The 23,924-nt window shown below is 40.3% G+C and overlaps 1 protein-coding gene across 1 annotated transcript in view; it reads right to left on the reverse strand.

The window, feature by feature from the left end:
• ddb1 (damage-specific DNA binding protein 1) overlaps positions 1 to 23,924 on the reverse strand; it is a 46,698-nt gene that overhangs the window by 10,805 nt on the left and 11,969 nt on the right. The window contains exons 10-21 of the mRNA XM_075466312.1: positions 21,217 to 21,319; positions 20,431 to 20,506; positions 20,230 to 20,338; positions 16,809 to 16,987; positions 13,643 to 13,806; positions 11,058 to 11,165; positions 7,919 to 8,126; positions 7,578 to 7,673; positions 7,129 to 7,240; positions 5,402 to 5,525; positions 2,422 to 2,586; positions 1,804 to 1,898 (exon numbers count right to left, since the gene is read on the reverse strand). Coding sequence (XP_075322427.1) covers positions 1,804 to 1,898; positions 2,422 to 2,586; positions 5,402 to 5,525; positions 7,129 to 7,240; positions 7,578 to 7,673; positions 7,919 to 8,126; positions 11,058 to 11,165; positions 13,643 to 13,806; positions 16,809 to 16,987; positions 20,230 to 20,338; positions 20,431 to 20,506; positions 21,217 to 21,319 — 1,539 coding nt within the window. The remainder of the gene's footprint in view (positions 1 to 1,803; positions 1,899 to 2,421; positions 2,587 to 5,401; positions 5,526 to 7,128; positions 7,241 to 7,577; positions 7,674 to 7,918; positions 8,127 to 11,057; positions 11,166 to 13,642; positions 13,807 to 16,808; positions 16,988 to 20,229; positions 20,339 to 20,430; positions 20,507 to 21,216; positions 21,320 to 23,924) is intronic.

Raw genomic sequence — 23,924 nt, forward strand, 5'->3', positions numbered from 1 at the left:
CTGACCACTCTAAGCGCTTCTAACACTACATTCACCCCTTCACACACACCCACACAGGACGTCTTAAGCTGGATTTACAGTTGATGCTTTGCTCACGGCGCAGCCGAGCCGTGACGTCAAAATGACGTTTCAGGCCTGGCGCTTGCCTTGAAAAGACGGCGCAGCGCGTTGTCGTGCACCAGTCGATTTTTGTAACTAGGCGGCGCCACCAATGAAAAACCGGATGGACCGATGTGAGACCAGGCTCAGTCAGGAGGTGCGTTTGTACAGGCAGCTGTACAAAACTGCAGTGAAACAGCACAGGGAGAACAAAAACTCCCAAAACTCGTGCACAGAGATTGGCAGAACTTTGGGGAAAGAGGGAGAGTTCTGTAAGAATGTGTGGAAGAGGCTACGGGACAGATACGTGAAGGCAAAGAAGAGGGCAGAGACTCAAAGTGGTGATGCTGGGGGCTTCAAACCTTCACCTCTATTGACTGAATTGTCTTGGCTCACGAACTTCGTGAAATACAGAAACACACGAAGCATTTCATCTTCCAGACACTGCAGCAGTATCATTGATGACAGTGTTCCTGCTCTTGACAGAGGCATTGTTTTCTTCTCGACTTTCTTTGTTGTAGAATAGTGGTAACCTTCACGTAGCAACTCAAATCTGACTGTGAAGAAAATATCAGAACAGACCAGCGAAGTACATCCAAGTGATAATCAAATTAATTTTCCAATCATTTAAAGTAGTCTGAGAAAACATTTTACACGCAACCAATGTCAAATGATGTCACCATACTTTTTCTATTTTTTTTTCTTCAACTGAAGCTGCTACCAATGCGAGAAATTAATACTAATTAAAGAAAAATTTGAGGGGAGGTGACACAAAAATGTAACCCAATGTATTTCTTGTGATCAAATTGCTGTTGCTGCACCCTGAAGCTCAGAGTCAAGCCACCAACAGCCATAAAGTTTGATTCAGAGAGAATAAACTTGTTTTGAGTTTGTGGAGTCACTGAAGGTAAAGAGAGAAAGCTGACTCCCTGTACCCTGATGAGCTCCAGAAATCTGAGGCCATAACTATTTAATTTGTGATATTTCCAGATAACGCTGCCTTAATCCCTTTAATCGATCAATAGCTCAGCATAGATGCGAGTGGTTTTACAGGGCAGCGAGGGAAAGGCGGCTTCTTTCACACTGTATGTCAGGTAATTTTATACTTGTTCACATAGGATGAATCTATTTAGATACAGCACCAGACAGTGAGTAAGATGGCACTTTTCTTTCTGGACAGATCACACGCCTCTTTAACAATTACAGAGAAAAAAAAATTCAAAGCAGCCAAATTATCTGGAGGTTGACTTGCATGACAAAGACAGCGGTGAAGTACAGAATCTTTAACATGTTCTCAACATATTGTGAAGGATTATGTCACCGGTTTTCTTGTCAGGTCTGAACATCGAGGTGAGTTCCGGTCACCATGAAGGGAAAGAGAGCGAAAACAAATGTAAAGCCAGGTCTGTTTGTGGAAATGAGTTTGTTACAACTGGAAGATTTCCCACTACACAGGGAGAAAAGCAGCATTTGGTGAATCTGGCTTCAATCTGAGGACCAGATGGCTAATTCTGATGTGGGAAGCAAATGACTACAGAGGTGCACTAGAGTAGATCATTTTCCAACGGCTGAGGATTATGATGTACTTGCACCAGCAAGTCCAAAGAGTTTATGAATGAGGACGCGATGTAAAAACATAATGGAGCAAAAGTAGTACCTTTACTTTTTAGGCTATATCAATATGTCAAAACCTTCGACACTTACCGTGCTATTTATGCTGGCCAGCAGTTTGCCATTGAACTCCACCATAGAATAGACGGCTCCTTTCACCTCTTTTTCAGCCACAGTTTGGAGCTTTCCTGCAGGATACATCAATCAGTAAGGCTCAGTTAATACATCATGTGCTAAACATGAGATGTTTGGTTAAGTTGGCACCAACAAATACAACTGAGAGAGATGTAAATGAAACAATGCTGCATTCAAAATAAAAGGCGAGGGTAAAATAAGAGGCTGGAGTGTGGCAAATGAAATGCAAGCTTTGAATCTTGAAGGGGACACGGTGTGAAAGGAAATGAGGAGAATCAGTAATGGTGTGGGGGAGTTGGTCTGATAAAGAGTGATAAGAACATGATTAAGTGAGAGGACAAACGAGAGAGAACGGTAGGACGAAGTGTCCGTGCGTAAAATACAGGACAGAATGCCCGGAGGAGAAAATATAACTAGGTGAAGGGGAGCAGAGTTAAATGAGCTGGGTGAGAATAAAAGCATGATAACGCTGAGCAGCAAGAAAAGGACGGCAGTTAGGTCCGTCTTCTGCAACCAGAGAACGTTTAAAAAAAAAAAAAAAAAAAAAAAAAAAAGAAGAACATCTTGGTGACTGACCGTCAGTGTAATGGAAGACAACGATGCGTCCCTGCTTGGGCTCGGACTCCTCTGGGTACACCATGGCAGTGCCGACAATAAAGTACACAGATGGGTCTTTTCCCAGACGACATGACACCAAGCTGAGGGCATACTCGCTGGGGAGGAACTGATGGGCATGAAGAACTGACGGACAAACACAAAAAAACACAGAAATTGGAAACTTAAAAAGTGAGAGCAGCAAAAATTATGTTCCATGACTGTTGTAGTACAAACGAGATTGGAGAGAAACATTTCTAAAAAAAAAGTCACAGAATAACAAACACAAATCTAAATTGTCCTGGTGTTTTGCCCGTATTAAAGCTGCCATATAAAGGGTACGACCTCAGAAAACCACTTGGTGTTGCACATGAGCAGCAAAGAACAAAGCCAACTGAGACAAAAGGGAAAGTGAAACTTAAAGTGGAGTCCCTTAAACTGCTCATGGATTCTCAGAAAAACAGACAAGTTTGGAGACTAACCTGATCTCTCTCTCTGCAGGAGTCTTTTTAACTGGGGAATGTGGTTTGTTCAGTGAAGAAAAACGAGAACGTTACTCGCTCCTACAGTGACTCGTGTCTTAACGTGAATTCCAGTTTTCAAGACTTTAAGCACCATTATCACAGCAGGGAACTTTTTGAGGAACCAGGATTTTTTTTTTTAAGCTTTCTTTGGCCACCTCTGTTTCAACTGCAGGGGATAAAGAGAGGTCCAGGGGAGAAATTTCAGCGCAACAGGGTGCCGGAGGGCAGGGAGTATTTTGGAGATTGCTCTGTAACATTTTATTTCTACATCTGTCTCAGTCATCTGCAACAGCTTATAAAATCAGTTAACTTTACGCTGTACCACTGTAATAATCAGTACTGTGTGTAAAAAAAAAACATTCATACTCAAACATTCATTTCGGGAGCTCCAGAATGAATGTGGAGACAGAGCTCAGATTGTGACAAGAAAGCAGAGCAATAAAAGGTCAATCGGATTGAGTCACAGCAGTTCTGCTCTAAAACACAGATAAAAACCCCAAAAACCCCATAGAAAAGTAACGCGGGCAGATTTTCAGTTAATAGAGATCAGCACACCGATTCGTGGGTCAGCACAGCCCCTGCATGAATGGAGAACTCATCAGCGCTTGTCATGACATAGAACGTGATTTAGAGTAATAAAACGTTAATGTCCGATATCAATCCATGCAATAAGTCATTCACCTACAATTGTTTTCACAGAGGTTAACTGTGAAGCACAAATAAAAACACCAACTTGCTCACAGGAATGTGTAACAATGGACAGATTTTAGGTTAATGCAGCTGAAGCGGTTTCAATGTGCACTCAGCAAAGTGGTGCTGAGAGACTCCAACAAGCACTGACGGGGTGGAGCAACACAATTCAGCAGACTTTATTTCCTTAATCTTTCCTGAGCCTTACACCTCGGTGGAAACGCAACAGGCTCAGGGTTCAAACTGTCTTTTAGTTCAGGGGGGGGGGGGGGGGGGAAGCCACAGGCCGATAAATTCTGGGGGCTGCTGGTCGAATTGAACATTCAGTTTACTTTCATAGAGCCACCTCTCAGAGTAGCATTCAGTTTGTGCCTCCCATTGGGACTTCTTTCACCCCAATCCAGAGCGACACGTGAGAGAGTGCTTTCATTGCATGCTAGCAGGGTCCCCTGCAACTGTTCACTCAACCACTGGCAGGCGAGCCCAACAGAGTCAGTCTCTCTAGGTGGGAGTAATAATTTCTAGACACATAAAACGAATGCTAGAGAACAAAGGATTATGAGAATCAAATACGAGACCCACACGAGGAGAGAGATACACTGCAACATCCTCAAGTAACAAACAGTTGTTTGTTGCAGCATTAAAGTTAAAACGGTTGCATCTTGAACCTTTACATTATTTGACAACTTTGCTTTCTTTTTCTCTTTTTTTGAGATTTATTTTTATTCACAAAAGTCTTTGCTTTTTCATTCAAAATACTTAAAACAACAAATAAAATTCTTATTATTCTAGTCCTTTAAGAGTTAACTGCCAGATTTCTCAGTCAAACTAGATAGAGAGGCAAGTTCAACATTTTCATCAGGAAGCAAACTGAAATCATCATCTGTGTCGCTGCACTGAGCAACGACATTATCAATCTCCCTCACTCCTCTGTTAATTTATTGCATCTGTCAAGATGAATTTTTTTTTTTTTTAGTTTTAATGCCGTTTAGCTCATTAACCTGTACAGTTTCTATGCTGAAGGAACTGATAACATTAACAAGCACACAAATCACAAAGTGCATCCACTGCATTAGAATGTTTGTCACAGCATCTAAATGAGATGTTATCTGCAGGCGCAGTAATAAAGTGTAGTCAGCTGTGGACCCAGGGAGCTGAACCAGTCCCTTATCTGCATATCATTAACATATAACATACTCTAATTTACGAGGGTGTGGTAACGGCAGGGCTCTTAAAAGAAAGGCTTGGTGCACTAAAATCTGCATTGCAAAACAGACAAGAGTAAAAGCCTGCCACATCCACAAGGCATCATCATCATAGAGATGGCCGGCATGACACTGAACATGTTCAATCATTCAAAATGAAACTGCGTGTGTGCTTTAGATTCTAGGATACAAAGACGTATTTTATCCATCCATCCATTTTCTATACCCACTTAATCTAATTTAGGGTCCGCAGGGGGGCTGGAGCCTTTCCCAGCTGTCATTGGGCGAGAGGCAGAGTACACCCTGGACAGGTGACATATTTCATGAAACACAATTATAATCAGAGTACAAATATTAAAAACAGGACGTGAGATTACACTAAGGAAGGCAACAGTGTTGAGACGGACAAATGCAAACTTTGCAGATTAAAACGAGCACGCGTTTATTTTTAGATCAGTTATCCTCCCAAGTTGAGCACATTAACATCAGAAGCTGCATTGGAAAGCGGCAGCTCTTTGAGTTCAGCACGATCAGCCGTCTCACCTTCAAAGGTGTGTTGATCCACGACTAGCAGACTGTGAACCTCCACCTCCTCACCAAAGGAGGTCTCATGTGGAGAGGTGCTGCTGGGGAAGAGCTTGCTGGAGCTCACGCTGCTGGAGAGTGCCTGTAGATAAATGAGATGGGACAGGAAGAGGAGTGAGTACAAAGATGGCCGTGGTGCAGGGCATGAAACAATTCAAATCTCTACTTCTGTGTGAGACGTGTGAACACCACCGACACCATCTGCAGCAGCAGATGTGCTGCATTTAAAATCCGGTAGCCATCACTCTGGTCATCGCATGTGAGAGGCTCAGCGGCAGTGAACACTAACACAAACAATAAAAGTACACAACTGGTCCCTTAATGAGTCTATGGAGCCAAGCTGAGCAAACAACACATAAAGTCATTGTAAACCCACTGAAAGGACTCTCTGATTAACTCTCAGAGTGACCTGATCACTTGTAATTGTATTCTTTCCTGATGAATAAAATCTGACAGTCAGTGTCACTTGCCAACTAAATCAAACAAAAGACGATCACGTCTCATGTAGCAGACATTTGATTTTAACTCCTTCAACGCCAACATTTCGCTGGATTTGGCAGTTTGGTTGCAGACATGCACAGAGACCAGCGTTGGAGGTGCAGCCCTGTCTTTCTTCTTACTGTAGCGTTTGCTTGAATGTTGCCGCTGTAAACGTGCATAGACAGGTATTCCACAGGTATAACTCCCCTTTTAACTATGAACACGTCTTTCAGATGGTGCTGACAGACATAAAAGATCACACCCATGAAAAAATAGTTACATTTTGATAATAATCACACTGCTTATCATAAATAATGCAGTGTTTCCCACGCATGGATTAGACTTTAACACCATACACGACTATTAAAGGACCCCTGAGTATATTTAGCAACTAATTAACATATTCATTTGGTAAATTGTAATTTTTGGTTTATATCTGATATGCTGATATATTCAACCATTATACCACACCATTATATGCAAATATAATATATTATTATATCATATTTTTTCCATGTAATTGCATGAAGAATATGAAGTCCTGTGGGGGAATTGACATATTATACCCGCTTATGTTGTGATAGCTCATTAGTATAAAATATAATGCTTTCCAAATGTACACATTTACTGGACAAAACAAGTAAACTACTTACATGCAAACTTTGATTTTTATGTACCATTTTCAAACAAAACTGTGATATTGATCCCAATTCAACAGACTTGGAGGACGATCCTTCTCTGAGACGTATATCTTGACAGCCACAATCACAAAATTTGACTTTACCTGCATGTAAAATTGAATTGAATAATTCATTAGCTTTTATCAGCCCTTGCATCCTGACTAACAACTGATTATGGTTTTTCTTTTAATAGAAAGAGTTACTCAAATAACGCTTTTGCGCTGCCGTGGGAGGGTCGGTTCACATGTTAAAAATGGGTTGAAGTTTCTGATAAACGGAAATTAAAATTCTCAGTTGATGAACGTGCATACACACAGGCTGTAAGATTTGAATCTTGGTTTAAAGATTTTAGCTCCAACAAGCCTGCTAGGTGACGAACAGGACAAGACATTTGTCTTACTGACAAGATCCCGGTCTAATGTTATAAATAATGTCCCTAGTCAGCCTGCTTGGTTAGATAAAAGTGCCAAGCAAACAAGCCCCTGGGGGGTTTTTAAATCCCCACACAGCATTGATATACAGTACCTGAGTGCTTGCACTGGGTCGCACAGCAGATGTGGTGCCGCTTACGTCTTGAATCTCCACTCTGTTGGACAGAACCCCAAAACACTGGGAAACCTCCTGGTAACAAATCCGCCTGATATGGTGTAAAAAGGAGAGGGAAAAACCACAGGGATAAATACAAGTGGATGTGGATGTAGAAACTAGGCTAAGCTATAAGAAACAAAGGGCCTCAGGAACTTATTTAACAATGCTGAGTCTTGGCTGTCATTTAGAGGCTCCAACAGAGAAGAGAGGATTAGAAATTATCCAGCAGATATATAACAAAAGCAGCAGAGGGGAGTAGATACAGGAAAAAAAAGGCAAAAATCACTCCAAATATGAAAACATGCAAAATATTTGCACAGATGATAGACGTGAAACATTCATTCCATGTTCAGTTATGTGTCAATATTGAAATAAAATAGACTAACCTGGGAGACTCGTAGAGGGGAACTGTGCGAATGTGGAGTTTCTGAATTTCATCAATGGTACCGATGGTCAAGGTGCTGTTGTTGGCCAGAGCCAGACTGGGGAAAAAAAAACAGAAGAAAAAGAATTGAATGGTAGCATTGAAAAAAGGAAATACACTCATCTCCTACAAACCAGAAACATGAGACTGAGGGAATTTCTGTAGTCAGCGGAGCGAGGATCTGAGCCAGCTGTGTCAGCTCATAAAAAACACTGAAGCGATCAAATGAAAGACATACGATTGCAGACTGATATAGTGTAAAAAAAAAATAAGAATACAATGAAATAAAGCTATGCAGCTGACCTGTCAGGGTAGCCCTCAGAGTTGAGCGGGCACATGTAATTGACCTCCTTGAGGTTGACGTTAGAAAACACCAGCTTGTGGTTGGAGGAGTAAATGACGGTGGGTCGGTCGGAGCAGGCAAAGACATTGGAAGTAGAAAGGGATCTGAAGGTCCTCAGCACAGTGGGCTGCGTGCCAAGGGTCACCTTCTTGCGCTCACTGAGGGCACCTGGGAAAAGGGAATAAGGTTGAAGCCAGTGTTCCGGTTTGAAGGTCGTGTGTACCAATCCCCGTTTGGGCCAAAAGACCACTTCGCCAAGCGCCTTTAACCAATAAAGTTTGTCCTTGTGCGTGCGCTAAGCCCTTGAGCAAAGTGGAGAAGCATCTGTGTTTGTCATGTTTGTGTTTTTTTTCATTTAACACGTGTGCAGCCAGTACCAATTATAACGGCACGTATACTATACACTGGCTTCCTGTTCCATTCCCTCGAACTAACATATACACTCTGTGGCTGTGATCCTAAGATGTAAGTAAACCCAAGCAAAGTTAATGAGCACATTTATATGCACACTCATATCGCAGTTGTGAGTCCTGCCCCCTGTTTTTTATTCAATTCGGTGCCAGTAGTACAGGGAGTAATCTGATTCTATTCAAATCCCTGTGTGCATTCTTCTATCAGTGTCCTAGTCCTTGGTCAGGGGGTGCCGTTTGTGTACAGGTTTTTTTTTTTTTTTTTTTTTTTTTTATAACTGCCTCCAACCCAAATCTGAAAACAGTCCACTAACTCCTCCCTTGACTAAAAAAAAAAATAAATGCATCTGGAAAAATTTAAATAATTCCTTTACAGTTATATTCCAAGCACAACTGCCAAACGTGCTCCAGTTCCAGCTTCTCAAATATGACAACTTGCTGCCAGTCGATGCATAATATGATTCTAAACTAATTATCTTCAGTTACGCTGGTCGTATGGTTTATTTGAACGGCTTATTTGACAAAATTTGAACTGTGAAGAAATTGTGATGGTCATTAATCAGTAATGATGACAATAATTGTGAGTTGCATCTCTAATGGACTGGATTTTAATGCTCATCACTTGTTAATAGGGGTTAGTGTCTCTAAGCACCTCAAAAACATCTGTGATAGGATTCTAAAACAATTATTAAAGCGTCTTTTCTTTTTTCTATACAGGACATCTGTTCTCTCATGTGATAACAATATCTTTAACTACTAAAACAAATAGAGGGGATGTGGCTAACTAACTGGACGTTTATATTTGCCAACATATCTCTCACAAGAGAAAATGAACATGCAGGGGGAAAAAAAAAGAGAAAAGTTGTGCCGGTAGCAGCACACTTATAGCAACTTAATACAAATGTTGCATGTTTTGAATCACATAAACAAAGCTGCAGACTTCTCAGGTGCAAAAAGCTCATTCACTGCTTGTTTTACGAGAACATGAAGCTATCATTTGTGATAAAGTGCGCAGTTACAGCGACATAATACCGGGACGATGCGGTCTGCACGACATGTGAGAGATTTCCCACCTGCTTTTTTAGAAAATGATGCCATAATTACAGTTTTAGTGTCAGGGTGTGTGGACCTCTGTGTCAATATAATACAAGAAATGTTTCATCTCTCCTCAAAGCGCTGGTTCTCAGGCTGAACATGGACACAAATCCTTGACAATAAAAGTTGCAGCAGTTTGTAATTCCCTTCCTTAAGTGGAAGCGTTGAAAACCCTGGAAACCTGTCATGTGGTTTCACAGATTTGTTGCGTTTCCAAAATAATATTCTAAATCAGCTTCATAGAAGTCAAAGCGCTTCCATGTCCCAGTTTTAAATACGGAGGGTGCTTTTCATCTTGTGCATCCTAATAGACTGTCCGGGAGCTTCACTTCTGCTTTTCCTCCTTTAGCAATCTGTCCACATTAATTTATCACTAAGCATTCATAAAATCCATTTTTGGACTTTTGTCAATCCATTCAGAACCTCCTACCTCTGCATCATGATGCATTAAAGATTCGATTTTCTTTCCCTTCATGCTTACTTGTTAATGTCCTGATGATGTTCCTTGTAATGCTTCTAATATTTTTTCTACAAATATAACCAAAATGAGTGAGAGGAATGGCTGAATTAGAAAGATACGAAGTTAAGATTGAAAATCTTTGCATTCATTGAAAATAAAAGAAGGAACCTCACTGTTGATGAGTGTTACAACATCGCAAAATAATAAAAGAGATTTAAAAAAAAAAACACAAACGAAAAAAGGAGAAAATGTCATTTCAACCAGCAATGGCAAAAAGACCACAGTTTCGCAAGCTGCTGCAACAAAATCTGTCTGATCTGGTGAGAGAGATGCTGCATTCTGGGTGAAAACGGACCCCCAGAACCTCCAGAGTTGTCAAGCCCGATTTAAAAAGAAATAAAGAAAAAAAAACTGCATCTCATCTCCTGATTAAGGCAGAAAGCTACTGTACATATGAATATATACAGTGGACTTCTTATTCAAAGCTGTGTCCACTTCCTGCTCACCACTAAACAGCACACACACAGTTACCAACTGGCTTCTGAACCCAGGAGAGCATTCAAACACCTTTTTCTTTCAGGAAATGGTAGAGATCAAACACAGAGCTGGACAAAACTGACTAGTCAAACACTAGGAATAATGAATAACGTTCCTCCTCTCTGGGCGTGTAAATAAGCAATGGTCTTCTAACGTGTTTGCAGCAGAAATACAAATGTGATACCCCAAGTGGGGCGAAAAGTTACCGCAAGTTTAGCTGGCTCCTACATCTGTCTCCATAAGGAAGACATTTATCATACGTTCAAATTAACATAGTTTATTTTAGTCTGTTAATATTTTTTCCTGGTAGCTTTGACCACACTTGATGTTTCTGTCTATAAAACCATAGCTTTTATATTTGAGATCACTGATAATCACACAGTGCAGCTCAGGGACTGCCGCTCAATAAACTCATCTGTAGATTTACGTAGCCTGCACAGTTTCTCATCCATTAAACACAAATATCCTACAAGCAGACATGCAATTTTACACAAAATGATATCCAAAAATGTCAATGTGGCCCGCATGGAGGCTCCATTTGATCTGAGAGGTTAGAGAAGCTCACGTCTGATGAGTAAAGTGATGAGGAAGACCTACCAGTCTGCAGGTCTAGACCAAAGTAGAAGAGCGCGCCGTCTCCCAGGGCACACAGCAGGTAGTAGCTGCCTTCAAAGGTGGTCATTAGGATTGAGCGAGGGATGATCTCTGAGGACACACACAAACCAATCATTTATTTTTCCTGTACCAGGTTGTCACTTGTTCCTCACCTGTAGTGATGAATGTCTGCAAAAACAGGTATTTGTCAGAGGAATCACTCAAGGTTACTGCACAGAGTGGCTGGAAAGCTTTGGAAAAACACTATTCACAAAAAAAAAAAAAAGTTTTAAAATAAGTCCCCTTTTCCATTTCCAAAACATTTGTTTCTCTGAGAGCAGAGCCATTACATCAGGAGAACCTTCTTCAGAATGCTTGAAAGGTTGTTTTTTTTTTCTGTAGAGACTTGACTGAGTGAGTTAACAGCAAGAACCTACAGAAAAACAACCAAATGATCACAGGTGTTATTACATATGTTGTGCTGCTGGATTAACACTCCCTGCTTCCAGCGATACAACTAAAATGTCAAAAATGAAAGTAGCACCTAAACGTCTCTGCCCATTTTTAAGAAAGTGGGCACGATTTGCAAAGTTTGAGCATCGAGCAGCTGAAAGTGTGGCACTTTGGGAGAAAGATGAGATATTCTTCAAAGATGAAGAACACTAATTGGAAGGTAGAGTCCTGCTTGTACCAGTTCCCCATGGTATAAAACTTTTTTTCCCCCAGAATATGACTTTTTCTGAAGTTAAATCTAAAATTATTCTTAGTGATGCACTAAATACATTTGGATAAGCAGAATAGTTAATGCTGAGGTGGTCACTGAGTGCATGTTAAAAAATTAGGCAGAAGTTTATGTCAGAAGTCATTTACATCTAGTTAAAATGGAGATAAAATTTTACTTAAGAAATCTCTTTTATTGGACTTAATAAGGGGATATCTCCACAAACCCACCACAGAGTTCATCTAGCAACAAATTACTATATAATCTAGTTTTTCCCCCAACAGCACAAAAAGATGTTTTCTTTGGGCTGCACGAGCCAGCTGCAGCAGGGGGGCTTCATGTTTACTGCACAGATAGGGCAAAAGGTATTTTTTGTTAATAGAGGGTATACAACTACATCACTGTTCTATATTGACCAGCCTGGAGCGCTTGAATTGACGTCATCCGAGTGGAAAACAATTTTCAACATGGCTGCTGCCGCTGCTCTGGAGATCGAGAGAACAACAGGTGAATATCATCCTAAATTAAAGGCTGTTGGTCTTGACTGGGATTTTTGCGGCTTTTCAGACAAACAATCTGTGAACCGAGGACATCAACAATAATGGCAATAAATCATGTTTCTCTGGGTTTATAAGCCCTTAATTTCTACTCCAGGAAAATTCACAAAGCAAAGCCTGAACGCATTTAAAAGCCTGGATGTGTGGCTGCACTTCTGTTGGTGATATAAAGGTGGCAAAATACAAATCTTTTATTAGATTCAAATCTCTGTCATGGAAGCAGCACACTCTCTGCTTAATCAGTCTTTAATAAGCTTTTTCTCTTCACCCCCTTAATCAACGGCAAAACACTTGACGTGTGAACCAGTGGATTGGGATTATGAAGATATGTTACAGGTGTGATTTAACCATCCATCAAACCAGCAATAATTAACTTAATTTTAACATATTTAAATCAAACTTTAAATATAAAGTCACTTTCTGTAGAGATATCGCTTGTAGAGTAGGTCTTATCATTCCTCTAAGGTCATCATCATTACAACTTATCCACATTTACTCTTTTTTCCATTAAATGCTAAAGCTATGATGCAGTTTCAGACTATAAATGGGAGATGCTTCATAGCTTGCTATGCCTTTGGTTTGTTATATTATAAAATGAATATTTCTTCTCATAAATTTAACAAACAGGATGTAACAGTGTAACAGTTGCAACAGTCTGCAGCCATAAAACTAGCTGTTCTGACCCTCCAGGGTAAAAGTGGGCGTAGCCCGACTGCAGTCACGTGTCTGATGACATCATGAGTCCTCCGTCTTATAGGATTATGGAGAGTTGGAATTATTTCATTCAGGAGGTGAATTTAGAAGTTTTATTTCTTTACATTTCCTTTTTCTATGCGATGCAGGACTGTGATGATGAAGGAGCACAATTCCAATTTTTTAAAGCTGCTTTAACGAAATAAGCAATAATGTGATTGTAAACCCACAATATTTTGACATTTACTGTTAAAACTTTTTTCTATCAGTTAAACATAATCATGTATTTTATACCGTAGCTCTATTTAGTATTAGAATCTAGCACTAAAAGCTGTTAATGAGATACTAAACTCAAAGACCAACACAAGAAAAAAAGAATCCTTTTGTTTCTTGTTTTATCACATTGTGTTTTTAAGAAAACTTTTTGATTTGATTTTTGGATATTTCTCTTTTTTTTTTCCGGTCTTTCTTCGTTGGTTTTCTTCAAATGTTGTAAGCTCCGCTGGGACTCAGAGATAGTACACTTGACTTGTTTTCTCCACTCCCTGCCTTTCTCTACAAGTCAGGAACAGCTTTCCTTCTCCCCTCCCTGTGATTTCTGCCCCCCTTTCTCTTACCTCCGCCCAGCATTTCCTTGTGCAGTGCTGTGAAGCAGGGCAGTTTGAGCACACGGGCTGAGATGTCGGTCCACAGTCCCACAGCGCAGAGCGGTGACTCACCGCCGCCCTCCCCAAGAGGTGTGATGTCCAGGCAGGCCACCTCATGCTCCATCTCTGTGGTACTGAGGAAGGTGTAGAGGAGTTAAGAAAAACCCAAGTTGCCCTGCATGTTGTGAAGGCCTGAAATGCCACACCAGATAATTGTGTTAGTAACACAGACCTGAAGTTCTAATTAATTTTTCCTCTCAAGTGAGATGCAAACTGACAACTCATCTACTGAGTCAAGCAGCGAAGTCACGCCATCATAATTTAATAGAGGACAATTAATATCCTATAAAACTGTGGTGGCACAAAAGCAAAGTGATCATCTCTTTCTTCTATAAGCTGTGCGGTTCATTTATTTCAACAAGAACTCCACCTAAGTTTGAGAGTGCATGTGCTTTTTGAATAACAATATATTTTCTGCAATAGCATTTATTCTAAATTCATCCCTCTTAAAAAAAAAAAAAGGTAGGCAAGATGGTACGAGTGTAATCAGTGTCTGACATGGTATTTAAATAAAATAGTTAATTATCTGGTTTAAATCCAGACAATGACATATACGCCTTCTGTTAGATTAGGATTTGACAGTTGGGTCAAATATATAAATGACTTGCTGATTATAAATCAGTAGCCCACCAGTGTGATCCATGTGTGATCATTTGCACATCAACTCCCTGAAAAGTGCTGGATGAAACTTTTTAAAAAAAAGGTCACATTTCAACATTATTCTCCAGCATTTGATAGGATTGACTGACTCATGGAGTTTTAATAATGTCATCTCGCTGCACCCCGTCCTTCGGCTGGGGACATGGCACATCTGCCTCACTGCAGCTCTCCTGCCGTCTAAGCACTGCAGCAGAGAATGAAAGCTGGTGAAATAATTTGCCTTATCTTCTCCGCACTTTAGGCTGCAGTGGAAAGACAAAACAGCCACAATCTGAAGCAATTATTTAGATCCTTTATAAAAAGGGCCTGGGGCTACAGTACCGGATACTTTTGGTTGAAATTAGATTACAGCAAATAGTCGTTTGCTACTGTTTGAGGGGTTAGCACTTCGCATTTTTAACCTTTAAGCGATGATAAAATGGTGAGTACTTAATACAACTTTAACTGTGTTAAAGTGGAGCATTTCAGCCTTTAACACTTATCAGTGGAAACAGGCCTGTCTCGCACTTTTGTGATCAGCACCATATTGACATAATCTAAGCGGCTAAACAGCTCTGAGGAGATGAGATACCTCACTCCAACTCTTTCATGGTTTCATTACTTACAAACACTAAGTAAGGCCCATTCTGTTTCACTATAAAAGACACCTGATGGCAGCATGAAGGTAAACCACAACAGCAAAATGAGAGAAAATGCAAGGTTCTACTGTTTGATGTTTGGTGCAAATGACTTAAACTCACCCAGTGATCAAAATGAAAATTTAAGTAAGATTATGCAGAATAATGATACATTAATAACTATGAATCAGAAACAACCACTGGGAATATAGCAATTAAATGATTAATTCAACTTTAGCACAGCTGTTCTGAGGGGTATCGTGTATGCATCCATGTGTGAGATTTGTCACTGCTATCTGCTGTTGTACCATAGCAACTAATTATGTGAAAATAATTCCCCAAAAACATTTGGAGGCTTTTATGTTTTGGGGCGTATCTAAGGGAATGAGGTCAGAGATCCCCACTGTCTCACTGTCAAACACACGGACTGTTAATGATATTTGCCCGCAAGGTTTTTTTTAAGTAAATCTGTAGCCAATCGGATTTGGTCCAATAGTTACCACTTTCAACATGCAGCAACTCTAAAGCCCAACAATGACCACATTACATGTCGCTTGTTTTTATCTTGACTGCACTTTCTCTTCCGGTTCGTCTTTGAGCCACCACATGCTGATTGCATGCTGGATCCGGTTGCAAATTTCCGTGGTCGTGCATGATTACGGCACCAAACATCTTGAAATAAAACATAATATAGAATAAAAATATTCATTTTGTACCAGCTCACATCGGTCTTTCTGTGCCGTATCAAAACAGCTGATCTCAACTCAATCTGAATTCCCTTTTTAACCCATTGACGCCGGTTGTTGCTTAGCGCAACATTGTTCATTTATCATTATTTTCAAGACGCATGCAGCATGTAATGCACAATAATTGGTTCAAATACACATGAGGTGGGTGTTTTCGATTAGCCTGTTCTGCAATAGTGTGTTTGTAGCTAATTTGACAGCTCGGCTACAATGGCTGCGGTTAACAGACATACTGTGACAGCGATGGAAGTGATGTGGAGTTGGCGCGGCCACACACCATCCAACTCGAAGTGGAGCCCCGTGTCAAAGCAGGAGATGAAATCTTTCATCGGTCTCTGCCTAACTTTTGGAATAATCAAACTACCAACTCGCCGGGATTAGGCTACTGGAGGCAGAGCAAGTGGCTGTATCAGACAAATGTAGCCCGAGTGATGGCACGAGATCGTTTCGACATGATGTAATTATTTATTCTTGCGCTGCATTCTGACGACTTCTCATTCTTATTTGAGTGGCGTTGCCCTTATGCCAAAAAAAAGAGAGCCCTATGATGTTTTAGAAGTCGTGTCACTGAAGTATACAGTATAACTGCACAATGCAAGATATTGGAGGGTTTTTTATCATTCATTATTATTGCTGATATTATGATTTAGTTATAGTATAGTAATAGTAGTATAATAAATAGCAGCATTGGGTATTATCCTGAATCATAAAGCAAAACTACATGAACCAAATGTCCAACATTGATAAAAAAAAAAAAAGTAAGACAATCCAGCCAGCGAAAATTTTTTTAATTTTTCTTAGGTGTTTTCAATTAATTGTTTTTAGTTCAAAAAACCCTCAGGCATTGGGGACCTTTTCTAAAAACTGGCTTGGGCATTGAGCAGCCTTTTTTGCAGGTGCTTTAGGCGCCAATGGGTTAACAGTATATACAATGAAGTATAATTTCTGTTATTGAATTGGCCTAACCATTTATTCAACAATGTGAGTCAAATCGTACCTTAACTAATAAAAGTGAACAAAAGCTGAGCATGCGTGTGAATAAGTCTGTGTTACCTGATCTGTTTGAGCTCTCCAGCCAGGATCTGCAGGTAGTAGAGCGCCCGACCCACAGCAAGCACCACCTGTGTGTGGTTGCAGGCAGCCACACTGATGTTCCTGCCCTGTGGCTCCTTCCACTCGCTCACTAATGCCTTGTTTTCTTGAAGCACCAGGCGCACAGAACCTGATGTGATCTACAGGGGGGGGACAGAGTTTTTTTTCTTTTTTTAAGAACAATTCCCATTTCTGGAAAAGGACAGAACCGGATGGAGACCGAAATTAAGATCACATCTCAAAGAAAACACAATTGTTTATATGTTGTGTGCTAAATGTACTAAAATAAAATAGGGATTAATCTTTCAACATGATCTGCATTTGTTCTGGTAGATGAAATGTGAGGCCAAGACATCCATTAAATCCATTCAAATATATTACTATGAATAAATTAGCAGAAGCTCAGACAATGTTTAAAAAGAATACGGTTACTTCCAGCAATATTTCTGAAGCTGAAACATTCTGCCTGCCCAAAAGCAGAAAAAAGTAAAGGTTATGCACCGAAGACCAAAATAAAGGTTACGCTGACATTTTATTTAATAGAAACTATGAACAAATTCTCATGTTTTCAGGGAAAACACAGCAGCATAATCACAAATTAAATATCAAGAAATGAACCTTTCCTCAAGAAAGTTTGCAAGAATTATTTATAAATCACAAATACAAACTTCCATTGTGAATAAATGGCACTCTACGTTTAAGATGTAACGATACAAAGGAGGGAGGCACACAGCACTGAAGAGGCAGCAAGAAAAAGAAAAAAGCACAACTGCAGCAGGTACGATAAAAAGAAAAAAAGAAATTCGACGATAAAAGGAGGTGCTGGAGTGAACCCATAATATGGTGGTGTAATGAGATGTGACACTAGCAAATATTCAGTATAACATCCTCTTAAAAGGGCAGAGGATTAAATTTTCTCGTTTCAACGGTTTTTTAGGGTTGGCATAGCTTCATAAAGAAATAGAAGAACTTATTAGCATGACTGATTTTACCAGCGTGTGGTTAATCAACACTTCTGGACAAAATTGGACATTTTGCCCTGGAGACATTGCTAAGGCTTAAGTTAGGCAATCACCAACACTGTTGCACTTCAGCCAGTGCATGCATGACTCATTTCTCCAAAATCACACTTTTATAGTTTTGCAGGTCAGGCTGATCTTTGAGAAGAAAATTTAGAAACATGAGAAAAAGATACGATCAATTAAGATACGATTAAATATTAGATTATTAAGGACTCAGGTTTCCAATGTTTTTTTGTGTCACAAAATTCAAGCATATTCAAACTTATATCAGCTAATATGTAGTTTTAGCATAAACATTAAGGTTAAAAACATGCATTTCAGAGTATGTTAATATAAAAAAAAAAAATTTAATTCACCAACAGATGTTCTGAGATCATATTCATGCCTCCATTTTTATTTTTTCTTTAACGGTCCAAAACCTAGAGTAGCATTCACTGATGTTACTAACATTAAGGTTCTTTTTTTATTCTGGTAAAATATTTGTGGTGTTGGAGTTGTGAATATCTCATTTTTTTCATCCTCTGTGGACTGATGGCCTCACGCACCCCTGGTTGGGACCCACTGCTCTAGACTGCCAGCTACCATATATGATGTGAACAACATCACAAACTTCATACACACCCGGAAATATATAAGAAAAGAATCACATAAAGTAGAAAATAGACCCACGTTTAACAGCAGGGGGTTATGAGCAGGAGAAAAAGATGATTTAGAAGAAGAAAATGACAACTTTTCTCTTGATGTCTCCTCCCTTCTACTTCTGCAGGTCGTTTTTAATACAGGGCTACTACTGGCTTACACCTCTTCATTTTGATACTAATGTAATCATCTAGGAGACAAAGCGCTGTATTAACATCGAGATAAATTTGATTTTGGACAGCAGCATCCCCAGAAGATTTGATGCTACCCACTACCTCTAATCGCCTTTAGGGAAGATATCTGAACAAAAAAATTCATGCATCATTTCTATTCTTTAATCAAATGCACTCAAATTGTTTAATTTGGACCAAAGAAGCAGTCTGACTTATAACAAGGTAAAGGACATACTCCAAAACAAACTACCTATGGCTGATCAGTAGCTTGACATGCAAAACAGTGACTGGTGCCAGCATCTCTGCCAGTCTTACATTCAGTGGTCTTTTAACTCTGAATTCGTCTCCAATTCCTCCTGAGAGGGATATGTTGGCGTTTCTACATGCTCTGCACTCCGCTTAGCACTGCTTACCAGCTGCTTACCAGCTGCTTCCTTAGATTTTAGCCATTACATGCTGGGGAGGTATGCTTGGTCGGCTTGCTTGAACTTGTTTACTCGAATGAGCAGCACAGTTTTTATCGCGACGTTAATTAGAGCAGCAAAGCTGAAGCACACGGTGTATGTGCAGGATGACGGACCAAAATAACAAGCTGTAGCAAGGCCGAAAGCTTCAGAGGGCCGTCTTATCGGGTTTAGCACTGTAACCAGTACGTTCATGTTGCAAAGAGCCATTTAATTCACTGTTTGCATAAAATAATGCCACGTCTACAGTTTCTTTTGTGATTATAGCACATTTAAAAAGTATTTTAAAAACTATGGAAATTGGATGATACTACTTAACAAGTTCTGCAGTTGTTTTTCGGTACATTAATTCTAGTGTCCCCAGTACTACCAATTAAACAGTTTTTTGTTGTTTTGGTGCAACCACTGAAGGCCAAATTAAAAATGTCAGACTCTACAACTGGTAGCTTTAATGCTAATTGTAGAGAAAAGTAGAAACTTTTATCAAATCAAGTAACTTTGTGTAAAGTCAGAAAACAAGGCTTATGTAACAGCAGCCAGAAGGGGAAAAGTGTTCATTTCATATCTGTGTAAACATAACATCTCTAAGAGACAAGAAAAACGGTAAAAATGTGCCAGCATTAAAACTCGAGCAAAGATTAATGGAAGAGGGTCTAACGTTTGGCAGAATTTCCAACAGATCTCATCCTTATTTCAAATGGCAGGCTGAAAGTTGATTTAAATGAAGTGCAATATTCATCAGAGCCAAGTGTAAAATACATGAAGTCCTTTTGCACCCTTCATATTCTGCACTGATCCTTTCAATCATGTATACTGCAGCTACAGCAAAGTATATCTTATTAAATGAAAAAAAAGCCTACCATTAAATCATTCATTTCAATAATTCATTTTGAGTTTTGAGGAATTTTGGAGGGCATTCATGCTTTGAAAAAGGAAGTTTGAACACTGTAAGGCAGCCTATTCTCAGCTGTCGAACTAGTGTGAATGTTAAACTGAGAAAAGGGCGCCGTGGTGACGCACGCTGACAACACACGCACTTTCAACATGTTACAAAGAGAGTGTGTGAATGCGTGTGGAAATGAACCTGAATGAGCTGTTGGTGCGCCACATTTCCACAGTAAAACGTTTGCTGGTTGTCAACGAAGCCTGGCAGTTCGGTCTCTTCGACCTCCTCACCACTTAGCATCAACACCCTGAGGAGAGGAGAAACACACTCGAAAAATAAGTTTTGTGCAATCAGAGCCGACTCCATACTTTCCTGGCATGCTGCAGAGCGCACGCTCACCGTGTCTGACCCACGAAAGACAGGACCAGCATATCATCCGTCTCTCTGCCGGCCTCAGAGCGGAGCGGCCACAAACCTTGAACAGAATTCGAGAATGAGTGTCAGAAAGAAAAGTCATTTTCTGCACCATTCTGCAGGGCACCAGAAATACAATATCAAGCCAGAAGTCAATCTTTAACCATTCCATCTGTTAAATGCTAACATGTTGGAGGATTAGCAGGTTGGAAATTCTTTTAAGAGAGCCATTGACTGGCTTAGGGAATAATTGGTCCTCATCGAGAGGCCCGGGGCAGGAGCCAGCAGCTGAGACTTTTAAGGCAGAGATGGTCAATAAACAGCTGAAGTCTAACAAGAACAAGAAGACCTTAACTGGCCTCTGCGTCTCGTTTAAGCTTCAGATAAATCCCTTTAGAGGAACCTAATCTTGTGAAATTAAGAGATCATTAAAACCTGCTGGCTGTCCTCAACTTGATTGTTTACCACAGCGGACACTGGAGTTCTTTGGTTTAGTAAATGAAAACAAATGTCTCCGAATGCAACCTTGGCAACTTTCCTGTTCTTTTGAAAGCAACAAGCCAAGACCTACGACATCTGCTCCATCTGCTTGCACTCGTGTCCAGAGCTTGGTGCAGCAACAGCTGGCAACTTGGCCGGCGAGACAAACAGATGCGCAGGATGAAGTGGCTCTTCTGTCAAGCCAGTCGAGGATTAAGGGCCAGATAGAGTCAGGGCCTGAGAGGGAGGTGCTGGATGAGACACAGACGTACACACACAGGACACACAAACCTTTGATTCCCGGCAGGTCAATGCTGGCATGCTCATGAATCCCAATTCCGTTGCGGATGATCCGAAGAGAGCCCTCTTTGAATGCGCCTGAGCATGTTACCAGCTGAAAGAGGCAAAGACGAAGGAGGACAGAGAAACTGTTCAACTTTTTCCTGACACATGGTTGCTATGCATTTATCACATGTGACATTTTCATGTTTTTTCTTAAATTATCTGATACATTCTTATTTCTTCTGCTCCCTGACTATGATGTTCGATTAAGGGATAATTCTCACGCATTAATTAAATCTATCATTTACATTTGCAAAAAAGCGAGCTGACTGCACAGATTTGATAATTAGCAAAAAGGAAAAACCAACACAGCAAGCAGGAGAGGCCAGAGGCTCACAGGTTTAGTTACAAAATAATTAAATAATCAGGCTATTTTTTCAACTGCAATTAATTCTTGAATGCAATCAAAACTAATCTTGATTCAGCTCCAAACAGTCCACAGTGTGCTTGGATTGAAGCAGTGAGTTTTAAAGCAGAGTACAGTGTACAAATAATTCACTGTGTCATTGTTTTCAATTACAACATGACTGCTGTTGGATAGGCTGCAGCAATAAAGGTTCTTCAGTAAAAGAACGTGCGAAATTAAACGAGAACCAGTGTTGAAAATTCATTGAAATGATTGCAATGTTTACACAGTTAATTATTTACAATTTGATAAATGCAAGTATCATTAAACTGAAGGGACATTTTATAAAACTATGATAATGTTGTATAAACCGTCTGAAATGTAGGCCACACATACAAATGTCTTGTGCTAAAAGAAATGTGCGTGAGACAGTCAGTGGGGTCACATGGCACTGAAAGGATCGGATAATTGGCTAAATTACAATTTATTGTAGTTATTCAATGCATATATACGCCTTAATCTGACAAGAAATTTGATCGGATCGAGTTACTCGCGATCGAATTAAGACACCGAGATAGCTCAGTTGAAAGTCAAATTAAACGTGTTTTCAGACGGTGAAGCACGTGGTGAATTAGACTTTGCGTTCTGCGCATGCTCGAGATTTTTTCCCGGGGTCGGGAACCGGAAGTGACGATATTACTGTTGTAGTCGCCGTCAGAAAGAAACAAACAACGTGACGGAGAATGCGCCGTTGTGCATCGCGTTTGGGCAATAAGCAGCTCATCACAAATGAAATGTAGAGGGACGTAGCTTCATCTTGCTCTTCCTTCGCCTTTTTCTCGAATGCCCGAGTTTGATTCGATTCATTCACCGCCATATATCCAAGGATCATTTACCCTTGCTCAACTCATTCTTATTGGAATTTAGCCAATTATCTGATCCTTTCAGTGCCATGTAACCCCACTGACTGACCTCAGGTGCTGCATCATGGATGTCCAGCTTTGCTTCTTTAGCACTGAAAGTCAACATTTTAAACCAACCATTAACTTTTAGCTTTGAGTCTTTGTAAGACTGACTTATAGCTTTTCCCTGATGATCTGACATAGCTTCTTTCAACTGTAGGAGATGGCAGTATTGCTGAAGTATTGGACTTTCATTTTGCAAACCTTCCTTATTAAATGACTAATGTCACGCTCAAACTCTCCTGGAGCGCAGTAGAATTAAAAGTGCCCCGAACACAAAACTGCTTGCATTTCCAGCCGACTTTCGCGCTGCTCCATATTGATTATTTTACCCTGAATACTCACGCAAATGAACCAGTAGCCTCAAAAACAGCCTCGAGAACTCTGGCTACCTTTAGCTGCAACTAACTTGCATCTTGGTGCTTCCTCGACAGCAGTATAGAAGTCTGACGAAGTGCCCAAAGTCAACTTAACCAAACAGCAAAAAATTGAATAAATAAAAACATGAAATAAAAACACTTTTCATATACATATAATAAGCTTCACAAAGGATTGTGTAGTGGAAGTAGTAGTACGGAACAATGTCAGCACTAGCACAAGTAGTTCTGCAAAACTGTCCAATCAGTTAATAGTAGAGCTTCTCTGACATGGCTGTTACCCTGAAGGTGAATAATTATGGTATCTGGAGAGCACCAGAATGTTATTTATTCATCCAGTCATGGTACACTTACAAGATTAATACCAGAGCCCACATAATCCCACCCCCCCCCCCAACACCTGCCAACAGTTTAAACTTAATGGAAATAGCCATGATGAACCTGGCAACCCACTTAACTCCCTTGAGCATCCTCTCAAATGCCCTCATCCTGATAATCTTCACACATTTGTGAATTTGTTATTTAAGCAGGTTTTAGTCTCTGCGTGATATCCAGCAGCACATCTGTGAACATAATCAGTTTGCAGCTATGACGACACACTGTGCTGTCACCATTTCTCATTTAGAGGTCAGGCTGTGTTTCACCCTGCAGCTTGTGCACCAGTCCTCTTTTGTCTCAACACTCCTGGAATGTGTCTGCATCGATTTGCCAGTCCAAATGCTCTGTGGATTTGCAACAAATGGCAAATTAAAACATTTGGGATCCGATTTAGTTCTGGATCTCGACAAAATGAAAAAGAGTAGGAGTGTAAGGACGAAAAAAAGCCATCAGTGGCTGATTGTCTGCTGATCTGTGCCCAGGAGAGTGGCTCAGTGCTCTCATGGACTGATGCCTTTGGAACTCCATTCAGTGCCCTGAAGCCTGTTGTCAAACCCTGCCAACAACTCCTTCTGTACAGCATCTCTTTCTCTC

The sequence above is a fragment of the Odontesthes bonariensis genome, chromosome 1 (assembly GCF_027942865.1).
Source record: "Odontesthes bonariensis isolate fOdoBon6 chromosome 1, fOdoBon6.hap1, whole genome shotgun sequence".
NCBI classification, from domain to species: Eukaryota; Metazoa; Chordata; class Actinopteri; order Atheriniformes; family Atherinopsidae; genus Odontesthes; species Odontesthes bonariensis.